The 20,167-nt window shown below is 35.2% G+C and overlaps 1 protein-coding gene across 3 annotated transcripts; it reads right to left on the reverse strand.

Annotated features, from left to right (window-relative positions):
- Window positions 1-1,834: 1,834 nt before the first annotated feature.
- Window positions 1,835-20,122, reverse strand: LOC138318758 (selenoprotein N-like). Of its 3 annotated transcripts, none has more exons than XM_069261432.1 (9): window positions 19,540-20,121; window positions 18,793-18,909; window positions 17,241-17,596; window positions 16,850-17,001; window positions 14,987-15,240; window positions 12,782-12,991; window positions 11,250-11,428; window positions 8,410-8,532; window positions 1,835-4,432 (listed from the first exon to the last, which is right to left on the reverse strand). In XM_069261432.1, the coding sequence occupies exons 1-9, from the start codon at window positions 20,041-20,043 to the stop codon at window positions 4,345-4,347; spliced, it is 1,983 nt and encodes a 660-aa protein (XP_069117533.1). In that variant the 5' UTR covers window positions 20,044-20,121; the 3' UTR covers window positions 1,835-4,344. The 3 variants fall into 3 exon arrangements, with proteins under 3 accessions (XP_069117533.1, XP_069117536.1, XP_069117535.1); XM_069261434.1 differs by lacking the exon at window positions 1,835-4,432 and adding an exon at window positions 4,635-4,698; XM_069261435.1 differs by lacking the exon at window positions 8,410-8,532 and having other exon boundaries at window positions 19,540-20,122.
- Window positions 20,123-20,167: the final 45 nt, after the last annotated feature.

Consider the following 20,167-nt stretch of genomic DNA (forward strand, 5'->3'; position numbering starts at 1 on the left):
GGCAACTTTTGTCAAAGAAAAGGAGTAAAAAAATGTACAGAGAGAATCGTTTTCTGATGCAGCTTTGTGGAAGTATAGGACAATAAGAGGCATAACAGGAGCTAATATAACCTAAAGGAATCGGGAGAATCGCCGCAAAAATATTTCAGGCAAAGGTAGATAGCCCAGGTTAGCGAAAATGAGGTAAAATAGAACCATATCAGTCGAAGTCTAGTTGGAGTTTTTAAAACTGGTTTTGTAATGCAAAAGAAAATTATAAATAGAACAGGGAAATTATCATCGTCTGAGACCGACACATGGCAAACATTGAGGTGTTTAACGATTGCCGGGTAAGGAATCTACTTTGAATGAGATAATAGTTGATGGCTGGAATACCACAGAGCTGAATTTTAAACAAACGAAGGATAAGTCATTGGTGTTTATAATTAACACCCTATGAACTCCTAAGACGGAAATGAATTTTCAATTCACTTTCGTGCATGAAAAAAAAAATCCAGTTCGATAGAGATTCGGTAAAGACATGCATGGTGAAGGTGTATATCGACTTGGTATACGTACTTCGTATCCAGATCATTGTATTAGGACCAATACAGGCGATGCAGCAATTATCCTGACTTACCTTCCCAACTGATATGGACCCATATACCCAACAAGTTAGTAGGGTTGGATAAATAAACTGTGCCATAGATCGGTCGGTTTGTTGGCTGTTTATGCATAAGCACAGCCTCTCCTGTATGCGATTGTTTACGCGTGGTGCTCGCTTTGTGTGTTTCGGCAGACTGTGGTATTTGCTAGTTATGTCTCCTTGTAATAGTGGAAACTATCAAAATTCCAAATCACTGCCAAAGACACAGAACAGGACACCCCACCCGGTCACATACTAATAACGGATACGCCAGTCGTCATAAATCATGTAGCAGCGATGACGTAGCTCTAGACGACGGACGGAACAGGTGATCGTTGTCAGAAACGGAGTGATGGCAGGGTATGATCATTCGTTCCATTGTTGTCACCTTTAGCTAACCGTTGATTTATAGACTATATGTCTCTGTTCGGGGACACTTGATCAAAAGACTTCTTCACGAAGGTGAACACTCAATGACGTTTGTCGTGGGGACTCTTATTAAGATTTCGACAGTATTCTTTGATCCTTGTAAGTGAAGCGCCATAAAACGTGAGAAAAACGGTATGACGACGTTCTATTTTTGTCAAGAACACAGCAACATACAATTCATAATTCAAATTGTTTGATGGAAGCAAATTGAACTCAAAACGACTTCGAGGAAATGTTCAAAGGAGTCTCAGGCAAATTAATCAGGATCAAAGGAGAGAATATATAAAGTCTTAAATAAAATGCATTGAAAGTCATTTGACTGTCCATTAAATGATTGCAATACAGTAAAATTGAAAAAAAAATCTGGACTTTAGTGGTTATTCTCTGTGATCTGGAAAAGAGGTTTTTTTATGGGTGCGAACTTCAGACCTTCAACAGCATAGACATTTCCTGGTGAAGCCCTTGAGGGGTCAGGTAACATAGGTCATCATACTTAGTTAACAGGGAAGAGGAAGCTTGGCTTGTCCCATATTAATAATACATTGTTACTAATTTTAAATTGTGTAGCCTCCATCTTTTATCCATTTAGATCGTTATTGTCTATTCTTAAAAATTTGATAGCCATTATCTACATGGTACAGTCTAAAGATGATTTCTGGTTTGCTTGGTTTCATGAAAATAAATTGCCGTATTAATTTAGCATAGATGCCCTGTGAAAACAGATGGGATACTAATGGACGGAAAGACCAGAGTTTTGCTATAAATAATATCAAACAAGGATTTAAATAAAAACAAACTTTATTAGACAAAAATGTAAAGATAAAAAGATTCAGTTTGTTACATTAATAGAGAAGTAGAAAAATATATTTTGTTGTGGTATAACAGTTTTACATTGATTGTTGCCATGGATTAAAGTCTGACATGATACAAGATCATCAGATATACTCTAGCACTGAAGCTTTTCTGAGTATGTCGTCATACAAGTATTTGTTCAGAAATTGAATCCATGGTTTAAATCGTTTAAAACCGAGACCCGTTTCTATCTTTGGAATGTGTGAAAAATATACCAACTACTGCTCATTGGTGTAAATTATATTATTACACAAGTCTCAATCATCCTTAAAATAACACCATCACTTTCTTGTTATAAACACATTTCTGTGACGTTTATTCAATTCTACAGCACAACAGGAAATCAGTCAAAATTTAAATCACATTAAAAACAAATAGGATTTCATTTAGATTTTAATATGATCTATCAGAGATAAACCCCTTCAATTTGTTGCAATTCGTCAATGGAGTCAAATGAAGGGAAGTAACTCTAATAGATCATGATGTGTACTGTTTATCATCTTCAAATAGCAATCTTTTTCTTCAAATAACCCTGTTATTTCTAGACTTTTGTCTATAAAACTTTTAATAGTTTTATAAACCTATATAGATATTATGCACTTCTTTCGCCTTCCAAGCCATACACAATTGTACAAATATCTTTCTTCTATTTTATTTGTTGTGTTATCCATCAATTACAAAAGATGGCCTTAGATACTAACTTTAGTTCCCTTTTCCAGACAACATACACAAATGTCCAAATGTGTTGTATCCTAATTATCTGTGTCTGTAAAATTCTGGTGTAATGAGGAATCATTAAATTAACATAGTCCAGAAAAAACATCAACATTCTAGTTTATAACGCGAGTTATGTTTACTTCTTGATCATGAAAGGCTGCAAGAATATTAGGTACATTTCTATAGTGGTGGGATTTCCAGAAATCATGAAGAACTCTGTAGTCATCGCCTATTCTATGTAATTATTACATTAACAATACTTTTGTTAGCTGATTTTTACAAAAACATACAAATAAATTATCACAACATATTTCAAAATAACATACATACACATATGCACACAATTAGCACTCCATCAAAAGTCAACAGAGATCATTAGTCAAATCTAAAACACCTAACTACCCCCAAACACTACATATTACATATAAGATATGTTGAAGCAGATTACCACATATCTGCACTGATATTAATCTCAGGAAGCTTCTCAAATATATACAAACTATCATACTTTGGCTTTTATGCAATAAGAGATTATATGTATAAAGTAGGTGGACCAAGAATTATAGCAAATCTTGCAGACAACTGTAATAAAGTACAAATGTTTCATGAACATTTCTAACTTTAAAATAAAGGAAAAATCTTAAGTTAAAGAATTTTCCTCAACTTCTGTGATGTCTTCTTATGGGAAATTTTAAGTTAAAGGAAGTTTGTGAAACTGGTCCAAGGTCAAGTTTAAATAGGAATTTTTTTTACAGTTTATTACTTTATTATAATTTGTCATCATCCAACTTGCCACCAATGATTTCAACATAAAGAAATATTTTTATTGACTTGAAGTGTATCCATAATTCCAAATAACTAAATTATCTCATTAAATAATAATTTTTTTTAAGGTTTAACACCGCGGTAAATGGATGTCACATGTACTAAAAACAAATGTGCAAATTATGTACATGTATAAATGATACTAGCATTCCTGAGATTCCTTATTGCATATACATAAATGGATTATGGGTTTTGGTGACAATACAGATTTTGTGGATTTCGGCTGACATTTTATTACAATGATACTCAAAATGGAACTATATGCTTCAGTCTAACTGAAAATTATCTCCCCTTACTGTTAAAAAAACAATTAAATTAAAACCTTAACACAAAAAAACCAAACACTTAAACAACAATGTTCAGATGTACGATTCAGATTCCAGAACAATATTTTTGAAATATAACTTGCATTAGTTAAACAGTTTCAAGCAGTAATGGACAGACTACTTGTTCACTTATGAGTGTTCACAAAGGAAACTACATTAATAGTAAGTACTTATGGAACTAGATCAATGTTCCTTCATTACCTTCCACATTACCTTCGACTTAGAGGCAAATGAAAAAATTACATAATTCATTGTTTTTTAATCAGGAGAATTAATCTAAGATAAGACATTTTTGCATCATACATCCTACTATCTAATAGTCAATCTTTCAAAACAAAACCTGTCAACAACAAAACAAACAAAGTTTTCTTTGTATATTTAACAAAAAGATATTCAACCATAAAATGTTTGGGTCGAATGTCTTATGGCTATACTATAGATGTCATGATTTGTGATATTTAATGATGGGTGATATACCTCCCATGTCTTGGTTAACAATCATCTTTTCAAGTCTTCAACTCTTTTGAATTTCTAGGACATTTCATCAAGATAAGGTTCTGCTCTGGATTTCTAGAACATCTCCGCAAGGTAAGGTTCTGCCCGACGCATGCCTTCTTTCAAAAACTTCATATACTGTGATGTGTGCCCATCCAGGAACCTATTTAACAGTAAAAATTTAGGATAACGTCAGACACATTCACAAATAATAAAACTTCATATACTGTGACGTGTGCCCATCCAGGAATCTATTTAACACTAAAGATTTGGGATAATGTCAGACACATTAACAAATAATAAAAAATTTCATATCCTGTGACGTGTGCCCATCCAGGAACCTATTTAACAGTAAAGATTTGGAATAACGTCAGACACATTCACAAATAATAAAACTTCATATACTGTGAAGTGTGCCCATCCAGGAACCTATTTTACAGTAAAGATTTGGGATAACGTCAGGCATATTCACAAATAATACCTGTGTGTACTACAAATCACCTGTTTTAAATGATAACATGTCTTCATCAAACACCTGTGATTTTGCTCTGACATACTGACAGCCAAGACATTGAATAGAGCTAAACAAAGGGGAATAACTCAGACTTATCGAATGTCTCCTCAGTTACACTCGGTGATCGATGATAATAACTTACATAAATAATTATTTATTATTTGTTCCTTATAATTCCCTAGTACCTGTCACTGTAACTATTAAAGTAGCATTCAAGCAACTTTCAATACATTAGTCCATTAGTCCCACCTTCTTCACCTTTTAGTGACGTCATAATCACCGGAAGGTGCGACTTATCGCTGGTAAATTGTACTTTATATATGTTATTTTGGGACCTCGAAACCCCAGAATTAAGCAACTTGCAATACACGTCCATTTTCAAATTATCAAAGGGGTTTTTGCAGGTAACAATTACCAGTAAATTGGCTTCATCATTACAATTACATAGCAGTAGGACTTTGTATGTTGGCCTTTAGTTGTAATACATTATATATTTTTTGTATCTCTTCATTACCTTCAATTAAATTACACAGAATTGTTCACAGCACACTAGAACTACCTTCTTATAAACCATCCATATTTTACATAAGCTTACAGAAAGAAAAACAAGAATATCCTATATAGAAGTCCATCCATCACCATATAAGGCAGGCTGTAAACATTCCATAACCAAACATGCAGCAAGATTTACTGTGACTAAAACACTTATGTCTCTGTATAATTTTCCTTTTATAATAATAACAACATTAGACCAACTGTGGATAGAATTTTTCAGCTAACTGATTCGGTGATCCCAAAAATCTTAACAGAAGTTTACATGGCAGATTGGAGCCGCTCATGTTACAAAGTAAAATCTGATGGGGATAAATATCACTGAGATGGGTTTGGCCTACAGGACATAGCTACCACCAATATGTAATGGTGGTAAGCAAACTAATATTCTTTGTACGATACATGGCCACAATAGTACATCTGGGCTGGTCAGTGATACCAACTACTCCAACTTTCATTAGAACCGGTTTATTATCTCTTTCAATTCATACAAAGACTATGTCAATTGTCCCTTGAATCTAAACTAAACTAGGTTGATTAAGTTAATTTTGTACAGGAGCACCAAGTCCAGAAACCTCTAACAAAATAAAATATGCACACCTACGATACCTGTACTAAGACTAAATTATGATTAGCACACCTACGATACCTGTACTAAGACTAAATTATGATTAGTCTACTAAACCATAGCATTAATCCCTATATACACTAAATAACATTGATAGATGTATGTATACCCTATATACACTAAATAACATTGATAGATGTATACAGAGACTGAAACCCTATATACACTAAATAACATTGATAGATGTATACAGAGACTGAAACCCTATATACACTAAATAACATTGATAGATGTATACAGAGACTGAAACCCTATATACACTAAATAACATTGATAGATGTATACAGAGACTGAAACCCTATATACACTAAATAACATTGATAGATGTATACAGAGACTGAAACCCTATATACACTAAATAACATTGATAGATGTATACAGAGACTGAAACCCTATATACACTAAATAACATTGATAGATGTATACAGAGACTGAAACCCTATATACACTAAATAACATTGATAGATGTATACAGAGACTGAAACCCTATATACACTAAATAACATTGATAGATGTATACAGAGACTGAAACCCTATATACACTAAATAACATTGATAGATGTATACAGAGACTGAAACCCTATATACACTAAATAACATTGATAGATGTATACAGAGACTGAAACCCTATATACACTAAATAACATTGATAGATGTATACAGAGACTGAAACCCTATATACACTAAATAACATTGATAGATGTATACAGAGACTGAAACCCTATATACACTAAATAACATTGATAGATGTATACAGAGACTGAAACCCTATATACACTAAATAACATTGATAGATGTATACAGAGACTGAAACCCTATATACACTAAATAACATTGATAGATGTATACAGAGACTGAAACCCTATATACACTAAATAACATTGATAGATGTATACAGAGACTGAAACCCTATATACACTAAATAACATTGATAGATGTATACAGAGACTGAAACCCTATATACACTAAATAACATTGATAGATGTATACAGAGACTGAAACCCTATATACACTAAATAACATTGATAGATGTATACAGAGACTGAAACCCTATATACACTAAATAACATTGATAGATGTATACAGAGACTGAAACCCTATATACACTAAATAACATTGATAGATGTATACAGAGACTGAAACCCTATATACACTAAATAACATTGATAGATGTATACAGAGACTGAAACCCTATATACACTAAATAACATTGATAGATGTATACAGAGACTGAAACCCTATATACACTAAATAACATTGATAGATGTATACAGAGACTGAAACCCTATATACACTAAATAATATTGATAGATGTATACAGAGACTGAAACCCTATATACACTAAATAACAGTAAATGTACAGAGACTACAGGGTACAGGGGCACACTGACGCCTAAAATTTTGGAAAAATAAAGCTGAAGGATGCATGTTCAAATTTGTGATCAAGATATGCAATGCAAGCTAGCATATAGTATAAATATGGATCAATAGTCAAAAGTTTGATGACCTGAACTTTTTTTTAAGTACAGTGAACTTTTATCAGTATGATGTGAAAATGAATAGCTTATTCACTAAAATTTATGATATCACAATGACTACAAACAAAATATCTTTATCTTATATAATAAAATTTGTATACATGTATCTTATTTAAAGATAAGCTACATAACTGCTTGCTGCATTTCGTCTTTGAAATGAATTTAGATGGAAATCAGAACAAACTTGTTTTTTCACATTACAGATCTCCAAGAACTTCCCAAATTTATCACATTTCAGATCTCCCAGAACTCCCCATATTTTTACATTACAGATCTCTCAGAACTTCCAATATTTTTCACATTACAGATCTCCCAGAACTTCCCATACTTTTTACATTACAGATCTCCCAGAACTTCCCATATTTTTTACATTTCAGATCTCCCAGAACTCCCGATTATTTTTTACATTTCAGATCTCCCAGAACTTCCCATATTTTTCACATTTCAGATCTCACATAACTCCCCATATCAATCACATTACAGATATCCCAGAACTTCCCATATTTTTCACATTTCAGATCTCCCAGAACTCCCCATATTTATCACATTACAGATCTCCCAGAACTTCCCATACTTTTTACATTACAGATCTCCCAGAACTTCCCATATTTTTTACATTTCAGATCTCCCAGAACTCCCCATTATTTTTTACATTTCAGATCTCCCAGAACTTCCCATATTTTTCACATTTCAGATCTCACAGAACTTCCCATATTTTTCACATTTCAGATCTCCCAGAACTCCCCATATTGATAACATTACAGATCTCCCAGGACTTCCCATATTTTTCACATTTCAGATCTCCCAGAACTTCCCATATTTTTCACATTTATACAGATCTCCCAGAACTTCCCATATTTTTCACATTTAAACAGATCTCCCAGAACTTCCCAGAATCTACTACCTACCCTTCTTCTTCTTCCTGAACTGTCTTTTTCTTTTCATCTTTACCTGGACCAGAATTTGCTCCTATACGCCTTGTTCCAAAGATTTTCCCATACGGAGAGGTTTCAATTACATCACTTTTATCCCTGTAAACATTAGAGCCATGCATTTGTCCTGCTTTCCATCAGCTTGCCATCCCCAACACCAACACCTTGGTTAGCTAGTATAGGCATAGTTATCATAATTTCTATGTTCAAAATTGTTACACATGCTTGAGTTTAGAATTATATTCCAAAATCCTGAACATGAGATATTAATGTTATATCATTTTTGCTCCTTTACCAATGACATACACACTTAATACAAACTCAGAAGTACAAAAACTGCTTTATACAAATAAAATTGTACACTAACTTTTTTTCTTTTAACATTTTTTTTTATCAAACTAGACTTGTTGTGATCACGTGAAAATAGATTGATTATTCCACCTTAGGTTTTCACTTTTTCCTGGTAGTTATCTTGTTCATTTAGGAAAAACATTTTGGATTTGTTGTAATATGTTTAACTTTGAATGTCAAATTATTTTTAAAATAATGTCAAATCCATGCGTTTGAAATGACATTTCTCTTGGTATAGCTTGGGAAATCTTTAAATATAGCTTATGGAAGATAATTTAGAAAACAATGTCAGTATTCAGAAACAGATATTAAGGGTTAAAAATACATGTAGTGTATAAGTTTCAGCTTGAGCAGATGCATTAAGGTGTACGGGGTTATACATAACAGGCAAGAAGCTTAACACACATACACAATTATCTTGTGATAGAGTAAAGCCAATAAGAAGTAATATAATTATGATTTCTAATGTTGTATTTCATTAATGACAAGAGAAACATATGTTATTCATCAGTATTTCCTATAAAGCAAAATGGCTCAAACTCCATGCACAATTCGTGTTTCTTCTTTCAAACCAGTTTGTTGGTATTTGTATTCAATATGAAAATTATTTTGCTGTATCAAATCAAAATTTTAATAATTTTTCCAACTGGTAAAGAAAATACTGATTGCTGTAAGGTATCAATAGTAAGTTATAAATTACAAAATTTAAAAAAAAATAACATAAACAAGAGGCCCAAGGGCCTTAACGGTCATCTGACTACCTTGGCAATAATCATATAGGAAATTAATTAGATATCGTGTCATGGTAGCCATCTTTGATTTGGGATCAACAAGAGATGTAACAACACTTTGTAAGGACCATGTCAGGATCATTTCATGCAAGTTTCAGCCAAATCGCACCGTTAGAACTTGAGAAGAAGTTCAAAATGTATTTTCAAGATAGCGGCTGTGGTGGCCATCTTGGATTTGGGATCGACCCCAAAAATAACAACCAATGTGTCGGGACCATGTCAGGATCATTTCATGCAAGTTTCAGCCAAATCGCACTGGTAGAATTTAAGAAGAAGTTCAAAATGTGAGAAGTTAACGCATGGCGGATGGCGCACGGCGGACGGCGGGCGACGACAGACGAAACATGACGACTATAGGTCGTCCTAACCCTTTGGGTCAGATGACCTAAAAATGCAATGAATCAAACTTGTGACTGTTAGTATATTGATTAGTGCAATTTCAGCAATAGGTTGAGGGCTCTTGTGAAATCCCTACATGTGAGATAACAGAACACTTAGACTTTACTTAAAAATGCTGCGATGCTTAGAAATCAACTATATACAAATATTTATTGTTAACATGCAACAAGCATCATTTTTATCAGAGGATATGGGGGTTGTTGTTAGGAATTTGGCATATAATTCAGTATAATAATGACATATCTAAAGCAGATGAATTAAAAAAAGTGATAGAAATATTGACTATTGCTTCTTTATTCTTTGCTTCACAATACTAGATATATCATGTATAATTACACTTTTACTATAAGCCAACAAAGTGCTACCAGAAAACAGTGAAGAGAAATCTCACAACAATGATGGAATTTATTTGGATTGCTCTTACATTCCCTACCCTATAATATCAATATATTACATAAATCCATATAAACATGAGACAATCCATGAGACAATAACCTTACAATACAAGGTTTATTTTGGTGCGAGACTTAGGAAAGCCGAGATGACGAGGTTTTGCCGAGTCATCTCGGCTTTCCGTGTCGAGCACCAAAATAAAACTTGTATTGTAAGATACTAATCGTGTATTCTGTTTATCCTGCAACTATTATGGCATTCAAAACGAAAGCAAATTGACAGTTATTTACTTGGTTTCGCTCGAAGCGTGACGCTTCTTTGATGCGGAGGTAAATATTTCATTCACTAAACCGAATGAGAGTGTACTCCTTTTTACTGCCGTGGGAAATAAATAAGCGCATTCACATACACCATCCGTAAATCCATTTAGTGTAACATATCACTGAAACAATATGAAAATACTCAAAAAAAGCAATATATACCCGTTTAAAAATTAATTTGCACTACATACCTTTGCCATGAGCCAAGAAAAAAACCACACCGCCATACAAGATTTTGGATACCGTAAAAATGACGTCATTCCGATGAATGTGACGTCACGTTTTAGCGGGGACTGAATGACGTTTCATTCACCGGAAGGTTCAAGTTCTGGGTCAAGTTAGAAAAAGTTCCGTCAGATATGGAACAAATTCACGTGATCGTATTGACGGATAAAGCATTTCGTATTGACGGATAAAGCACAAGTTTATCCGGCAGTAGTTATCGGTCAGTATGTGGGGCAGTTGCAGGATAAATCCATATAAACCCATGAGACAATAACCTTACAACATGGACTTTGATGTTGAAACTCTGAATTATCAGAAATTATCAAGATATACTTACGCATACTCTATAACGGAGGTTAGAGGGGCATCTTCCTCCATAAACTCATTTGCATTGACCTTGTGGACGATAGTGCCATTGGGAAGGGACACAATCATCATCACAGGAAATTTATAGTTAGACAGAAAATGTTTAGCCGTCTTGCTCGCTACTGGCTGATGAGTATCTTTTTCAAGATCCTGTCAAACAGAAAACATGCTCCACTAAAAGTATTGTCTACTTGTGTAATATAACAATTATTTTACAAACAATATGCCAGTTAAGATATAAGTATTAATTCTGGAGATTTCATGTCTATTTTAAATGACCATCTGTATATAGAGAATGTTTTTCAATATACAGTTAACTCCCTGTCAATAGAGACCACATGTCTACAGAGACCACCTGTCAATAGATACTACCTGTCAATAGAGACCACCTGTCTAAAAAAACACCTGTCAATAGAGACCACCTGTCAATAGATACCACCTGTCAATAGAGACACCTGTCAATAGAGACCACCTGTCTATAGAGACCACCTATGAATAGAGACCACCTCAGATGTCGCGAAATTTACCGGCCCGACAGACATGTCAAGCAAAATTTGACTCAGACCGCATATTTTAAAATCCCGTCAGGGACCGACCATCCGGTCGGGTACAGGAAGTTGGTAGAAATGGTGTCTCTAAAGTTTTATGCAGGTGCCGAACCTGGCAAATATGTAAACTGCATAAGACAAATTAGATAACCATGTAAACAACTGCCCGGATACTTATAGCAGGAAGTTATGTTTACTTCAAAACTTCACATTAATGTTCGGTCCAGCAAAATCTTGTTCAGTCCAGCTTACTCACAGTCCTTACTGGTCCGAATGTCCGATCATTTTTTTCAACTTTCGCGATGTCTGCACCTGTCTATAGAGACCACCTGTCAATAGAGACCATCTGTCAATAAATACCACCTGTCTATAGAGACCACCTGTCAATAAATACCACCTGTCAATAGACACCATCTGTCAATAAAGACCACCTGTCTATAGAGACCACCTGTCAATAAATACAACCTGTCAATAGAGACACCTGTCCATAGAGACCATCTGTCTATAGAGACCATCTGTCTATAAAGACCACCTGTCAATAGATACCATCTGTCAATAGATACCATCAGTCAATAGATACCATCTGTCTATGAAGATTACCTGTCTATACCTGTCAATAGAGACCACCTGTCAATAGAGACCACCTGTCAATAGAGACCACCTGTCCAAATAGACTACCTGTTAATAAATACCACCTGACAATAGATACCAGCTGTCTATAAAAACCACCTGTCGATAGAGACCACCTGTCTATAGAGACCACCTGTCTATAGAGATCATTGTTGGTCTTTACAGAGAGCAGTGTTTAAGTATCAATAATCCTGGTGTCTCCAGCAATGTTACACTGTACCTAATAACAACAGATTATTCTTTATAGTACTACTGTACTCAACATAAGGTAATTAAGAATAATAGAAAATTCAATTTGTTTGAAAAAAAGAGAATAATGATTTACCTTCAAATCAGCAATGAGGAACCAACTGCTAACGAAGCTCTCCTGAAGGAGAGAGACGACGGGCGGACTTTCCAGGGATGTTTCCCTGAGAGTCCGCCCGGAACCTCAGCAACTCTGATCGTCCAGTGCACCCCAAAGTAATATGGAGTGCACCAGCTTCTTTTCCTCCTTTGCTTTCTCAAATGATTGAGTGAAGTTGAAATACTCCACCTGCAAAAATATTTTCAGTCAATAAACAAGATCAATGCATTAATATTTCACATAAGATGAACATTTCTCAAGTTACAGATTTTTTGTCTCTTTTACTCATCAAAAGCTTTGTCTTAATTTCTCTGCCACCTCAATAGTACAAATGCCTGCATTCTGTACTGGAGGCTAGCCAGAAGTAGTATAAACTTGATGTCTGATTTTGAACAGCATCTTCATAACCTTAAAAATATCATTGAAGATAATTAGCCATCCACTATGTACCTTCAGATTGTGCAAAGAATACTGCCTAACAAATGATGCCATCTTGGGTGTGCCAATTAACAATATCACTTAAGAGTTTGAGGCTTATCTTTATGTACTCAATTTATAAAATACCATATTTATTCCATTAGAAGCCCCTGGGGCATTACATTTTTCAAAGAACACAAAATTTCAGACTCAAAAGTGTGTCAGAAAAACTGTAATCAAAAACATGTACATCTATACTGCCAACAATGTTGTAAGTTCATTTTTGGAACATTGTTTAACAAATAAAAAGAACAAGGACATAGTCATTCAGATCCCCCGCCAATGGAGATATCAAAGTTGAAGTAAGTTTGATTGTGGAGACTTATGTGTATGAAAAAAAACAGGAAAAAGGAAGTTGAGCTAAAGAAAGATGGAGTATAATTCAAGTAGAGCGGGGCTGCAATTGTTGAATCAGGTATACAGCCTTGACATTTATATTAGACTATATACACAAAGATGGGTGGAGTTTTGCAAAGTAACATTTACCATTTACCATATTTTCAGCAATGTTTCCATGGTAACGGAAAAAGTGCAAAAAATGAAAGCCTAAAAATAGCAAAGGGCACTACTAGACCATAAGAACAATGTGTCTATGAAGTTTCATGGAAATATCTCTGCTGGTTTTAGAGTTGTGCTCCGGAAACGATTCTTACACAAAAATCTGCCATTTTCAGCTATGTTTCCATGGTTACAGAAAAAAGTACAAAAACTGAAAACCTTAAAATAGCAAAAGGCACTACAAGACCATAAGACTAATGTGCCTATGGAGTTCCGTGCACATATCTCAACCGGTTTTCCAGTTATGCTGCAGAAACGAACCTGGTACAAAAATATAATATTTTCAGCAATGTTTCCATGGTTATGGAAAAAGTGCAAAAAATGAAAGCCTAAAAATAGCAAAAGGTACTACTAGACCATAAGAACAATGTGTCTATGAAGTTTCATGGAAATATCTCTGCTGGTTTTAGAGTTGTGCTCCGGAAACGATTCTTACACAAAAATCTGCCATTTTCAGCAATGTTTCCATGGTTACAGAAAAAAGTACAAAAAGCAAAAACCTTAAAATAGCAAAAGGCACTACTAGACCATAAGACCAATGTGTCTATGAAGTTTCATGGAAATATCTCTTCTGGTTTTAGAGTTATGCTCCGGAAACGAACCTGGTACAAAAATATGATATTTTCAGCAATGTTTCCATGGTTACGGAAAAAATGCAAAATTGCATATATATTTGAAACTCTATAAAGACAAAAAAAGATCGTTCCCCATATTAACAACAATACCAGAAGAATTCTCAAGCTCATTTTGGCCCAGTGAACACACGGCTTCATCACCCTACGCCCTTAGCAGCTTTATAGGCCTGCAAGTCGACCCTTTGAAGTTTAATCACAATCGTAAGCTCATATCGCTTAAGACAAATGTGTTGTTATGATTTTGAAACTGATTTTCTATTGAATATTTGACATTTTGATGGAATGTTTTGTGAACTACGGTTGGAAAATTTGACATTTTGATGGAATGTTTTGTGAACTACACTTGGAAAATTTGACATTTTGATGGAAAGTTTTGTAACTTACAAGGTTGGACAAATACTGGTAGCTAAGAATATAGGTATTTAGGTGGGGGCGTTTATTAGAGACCGGGCTTCTAATGGAATATATGGTACATGTGAAACAAAATATTTCAATCCTTGACATAACCCCTCACCTGTTTAAATGGGTACATTTTAACCTCCATATTTCTCCTGGCCTCTTTCATACTAATTTCACCTGTCCACTTGATGGCCTTCACCTTATCTTCCATAGAAGGATCTTCAGGGATCTCCAGGTCCTTCTGGTAGCTCAGATTTTCTTCATTGAGAGGTACTGAGGGAGCTGTCATTGTAATCTCCATCTGGGGCTGGAAGCCTATATCTACCTCCATGTTTTCTCCTTCAAGGGGACCATTCAACCATTCCATATCTATCGAACATTATCAACAATATTGGGAGATTTATCAACATTATAATTTTTATTTTGGAGCTCATTTCGAAAATGCCAGTACATTTTGATAATGCAAGATCAATTTTTAAAATGCTGTATGCATTTTACAGACCCGTCTAAATGAATAGGGCACTTTCTCTGTTTATTTTAAAGCACATCTTTTTGAAAACAACCAGTCATCCCCAAACTTTAATGTAGAAGCCATACATGAGGCATGGAGGCTTTAACTCTGATATGTTAGAGGGTGGGGTTTTACAGCCGTGCTACCCTAACTGAGAACGACACGTGTATATAAACCCCTACCACTCTATCGCTGACTTGTATCGATGTATTGAATGAGTGTACTGTAGCCGTGTTATTTATAGACTCGGGTACTGGCACCAAATCCACAGGTAAATTGGTACTGGATGCTACATTGAGTTGGCCCCCTGTGACAAAATGTAGTGAGTTCACTCACAATGTGATTATTGCAAGCCAACGTATCTGCTATCCGATTGCTCTTTAAAGTTTGTTAATGATCTCTCAAACACACTAATAACTTAATACTGTGGCAATTTCTAAGTAACTATATAGCTAGATTATAATATTTTCAAATAGTTCTGATAACCATTCATGTGTATTATCTCCAGACATTGACAGGCCCCCTGGGGGGTCAGCACCCCATCATTTGTACAAATTTCAGTTAGTAGCCCATATTGCTTATTTTGTTGAAATCCGAGCACAGCGGTTTATGGAGAAGAAGTGTACGCACGGATTGCAAGCCAAACGTGTACGGCGGACTGCCGGAGTTACGACGGACTGCCAATGTTTTTGACATGTTCTGCAAGATATTTCACTAAAAGAAAACAAACACAGTGCAATTATATTATGTTATTTCTTCTAAATACAACACTTCTTTGTGCAATTTGTCAAGCATTTATTGTGAATGTTTTTGCAATGAAATTACCACCTTTCTAGCATTGAATTTGTGGTTCAACGGAAATCGTTTTCCCCCCAAATTTTTAAATGTGCAATATGAACCGATAGTTGATTTTTTCAGCCCTAAGAAAAAATACATACATGTGCAAAGTACACTGGTGTGTAAGTTACACAAGTTTTTACGGGATTTGTAACAATAACGATTGTGTTTGGTACAGCTAATATAGCCAGAGCACCCGCGATTTACTCGAGTCTATAAATAACTAGCTACACTCATTCAATACATCGATACAAGTCAGCAGTAGAGCAGTAGGGGTTTATATACACGTGTCATTCTCAGTTGGGGTAGCACTGCTGTAATGGAACCTGGGTGTCCATCTGTCTGTCTGTAGTCACAACTTTGTACGGCGAAATCCTCCTAAACTACTTGACAGATTTTGATAAAATTTGGTACACAGAACCCTGACATTAAGTGGAGTTCAGAAAACTATACAGTGTTTTGCATTGTCCCCTTTTAATGGAGTGCTAAATTTGTGCAGCGGGGGTATCAGTTGTTCACTCGGCGACAGTTCTAGTTTACATAATGGTATTACATCTGTAACTAAAAGGATTTCCTTAACACAGTACATAATGCGATTACAAAAATCATTGCCTTGATTTATTTCCTTACCAACATTCAGCTTATTTTCTGTAGGGACATACATATGGAAGTATAAGATCTTTTTGCGATCCCGAGACATCACCAGATTCCCTGTAAACTGCCCAGGTGTGTACCAGAAAGGATAAAATGGTGGCTCGTTCAGCTGGAACTCTCCATGAATTCTGCAATCAACAAATTTGATTCTTTATGCATTATGTTATTTTCAAAACAGCTAAACAATACATTACAAATATTGATTACAACAAGATATTTCATAGCAAGAATATTCAAATTATAAACACATTTTCTGATACAATGTGAATATAGCAGAACTGTACATTAAGATTAAAATTAGGCTGTTAAAATACAGCTGATATCAATGGTTTATAAAAATTACATCCTCAGTAAAATTTGATCGTACCTGAAGGCTATGTCAACATATTGGTCATTGAAAGCTCGGACACAGGCCACAGCCCCTTGAGGGGGAAAACGGTTGCGGAGAAATGGACGAGCATGGAACATGTTGAGCATGCGGTGTATAACAACAAGGCTCTCCTCCAGTTGTGGGGGGTAATACCGGTTACTGGACATGTGGTTTGTCCCATGGACCCCCGGACTATTCTGGTAGATAAAATATGCCTCACCCAGACTCGACATCTGTATGTCCTTTTTAGGGAAGAAGGACTTGAAGTGTTTTACTCCCAGGTTGGTCCACTCAATATTGGGCTTTGTCCAACCCTTCAGTCCAGCCATTGGATCAAGTCCACCCCCAACCAACTAGAATTGATAAAACATCATTCTCAGAAAAGTAACACTATTGAAAAACTTCATCTCTGCATTTTAGCCCTTTGTAAGTATCTTATAACAAGTCCAAATGCCAGTTCCCCAGTATCCATTTGAAAGTTATAGTTCCCTGATAATGTTTTGACAAACTGAATCACCTTCCCTCAATGTAGCACTGAGCCTTGGACGTAAGAATTGTGGTTATGTTTTTGAAATGTTAATACTTATTTTCTCACTGGTATGGGTGTAACTGTGGTGATAAGTATAACGACGATATCTCACTCAGCTAGGGAGATATTTTGGATTTGATTGGTGAGCATTTGAATAGTATTACCAGGTAAACTACTGGTCCTGGGTTGGATTTCTACTGAAGGCAACAATTTAGATTTATACTTTCACTAATACTGTGATCAGGGTCAAAGAATTAATATCAATGGTATATCATATATGTAATCTGCTTAACAGGTATAAGTTACAGAAGAAAGTATTAATATATCGATGTATAACCAGAAAAGACTACATGCATTTTGAAATTTCCTTATGTTGAGTTATCTCCCCTGTTAGCAGGTATTTATTGGACATAGGCTTTCAATCTCTTACAAATTAATGGGTTTTTTTTATTAAGATTACCCTGAACCACATCAGTATTTGTTTTATTAACTTGACTGTTTTGTAAATGTAGTCTATATGACGCACACCTTTCCAATTAGTTTGAGTTTACAAAAAGATCAGTTTTCTGTCAATACATGAATGAAACAGTACACATGTGTATACACATCAGCTGTACTTACAATGGGCCACACAGATTTGTTAATATTCATTAACTTAAAGGTTTACCCAAGGGGACCTCGTCTCTATGACACTTCCAAAACATAACCCCTTGCTAGCTTTAGGCTATTTTATTATCAACTTCAAAATCATCTATTTTCTATGAGCTATATATCAGACTAATTTTACCCCATTAAATAATTCTGCAGTTAGCATTCAAAATTCTAAATCAACTATGTATAAAATTAAGCCTTCTGAGGCCCTATATATAAAATAATAATATAAAAGCCTCTTTTCTGTTTTTCCAAAGATACCTCATTTAACATACAAAAACAAAACCTATTGAAATGCTGTTTTCTATCAAAATTCTGATTCCTCTATAAGATAATATGTAAATCAGTTGACAAAGCTGCTAGACTTACTGTCTCCTCCATGTCCTTGGTCATGGTCTCCAGTAACAGAGGTTTAAAGTGTGATCTCACTGTAATCACCTCATCATTATCCTCTATCAACTGTTTAAACTCTGGTGGAGCTGTCACCTGTAAACAGTTCATACATTTTGGTATGAACAAATACATTGTAATGACTTAAATGCTACTGTTAAATAAGAGGCCCAATGGGGCTTAACAGTCATCTGACTATATACATACAAGTTAACATCTATTAGAAGATTTTAGCCAATTTTATCCCTGACTGCGACTTTAAATATGAGCAAACTTAATAACCCTTCATTCCAGTATGATACAGGCCCAATATCAGCTCTCTAGGGGATCTCAGTTATTCAAAAGAAATTGTTCAAAGATTTTAGTCTAATTGACCCCTGTGACCTTGAATGAACATCAATGTTATTCATATATGTTACTACAAGCCTAATGTTAGGTCTCTGGAGCCTAATTTGATTTGCACTCTTTTTGCACATTGATATGCTGGAAGATCTTCACATTTGTTCAATCTCATACGCATAAAGAAATTAAATTGAGGTATTTTTAATATGGTTTAATAATGTGATTTGTGAAAATATTTGAGAAAAGTTTATTTTAAAGCATTTTTATCAATTTTTTAGTAACAAATCCATACTCTAATTGGGTATAGACCTAATACTCTAGTTGAATTGGCGTTTCCCCAATTGCAACCTGATTAGTGATTATGAGGTGTTGCGAAATACTCACATTAAACCCACTTCCAGCCAGTCTGTGATACAGCGCTTCATACTCTTCGATGGACAATTTTTGATCTTTGTCAATGTCGAATTGGAGAAACAATTCTGTGGCCTCCTCACCTATTGAAGCTTTTACTGCACCAATCACATTGTCTCCATATCCATGGGCAATGAAGTATTTTTTCCAGACCAAATCTCCCATGTAACCACCAAATCCGACAAAAACTACACCACACACAACTATCAATGTTACTAACAACCATTTTGGAACAGCAAGAACTATTCTATTAGCTGGAACATAAACTATTTCCTCGTACGGCTGTGGTGGCAGTAGTGTTTGCGGGGCTGTCGTTTGGCTTTCTTCTCGGTTGTTTGTAGAACTGTCCTGTTGTGTTGTGGGGGGAGCGTCTTCTTTCTTCTGTTTGCCCTTCCTTTTTCTCACACCCGTGTCCCGAGGGGGTTGGGCGTCACCCCCTCCCCTTGGAGTACCCGATGTAGCGCCTTGCTCCGACATTGCGAAGCAAATGTGCGACCAAGCGTCGGTCACGTCCGCACGCGAGTTCACACACGTAGCCTTTATTTACACTTCCGTGTCGGTTGGTAGAGATACGGATCCGGTGTGCTAGGAAAAATATGAT

This window comes from Argopecten irradians, chromosome 3, assembly GCF_041381155.1.
Source record: "Argopecten irradians isolate NY chromosome 3, Ai_NY, whole genome shotgun sequence".
Classification (NCBI taxonomy): Eukaryota; Metazoa; Mollusca; class Bivalvia; order Pectinida; family Pectinidae; genus Argopecten; species Argopecten irradians.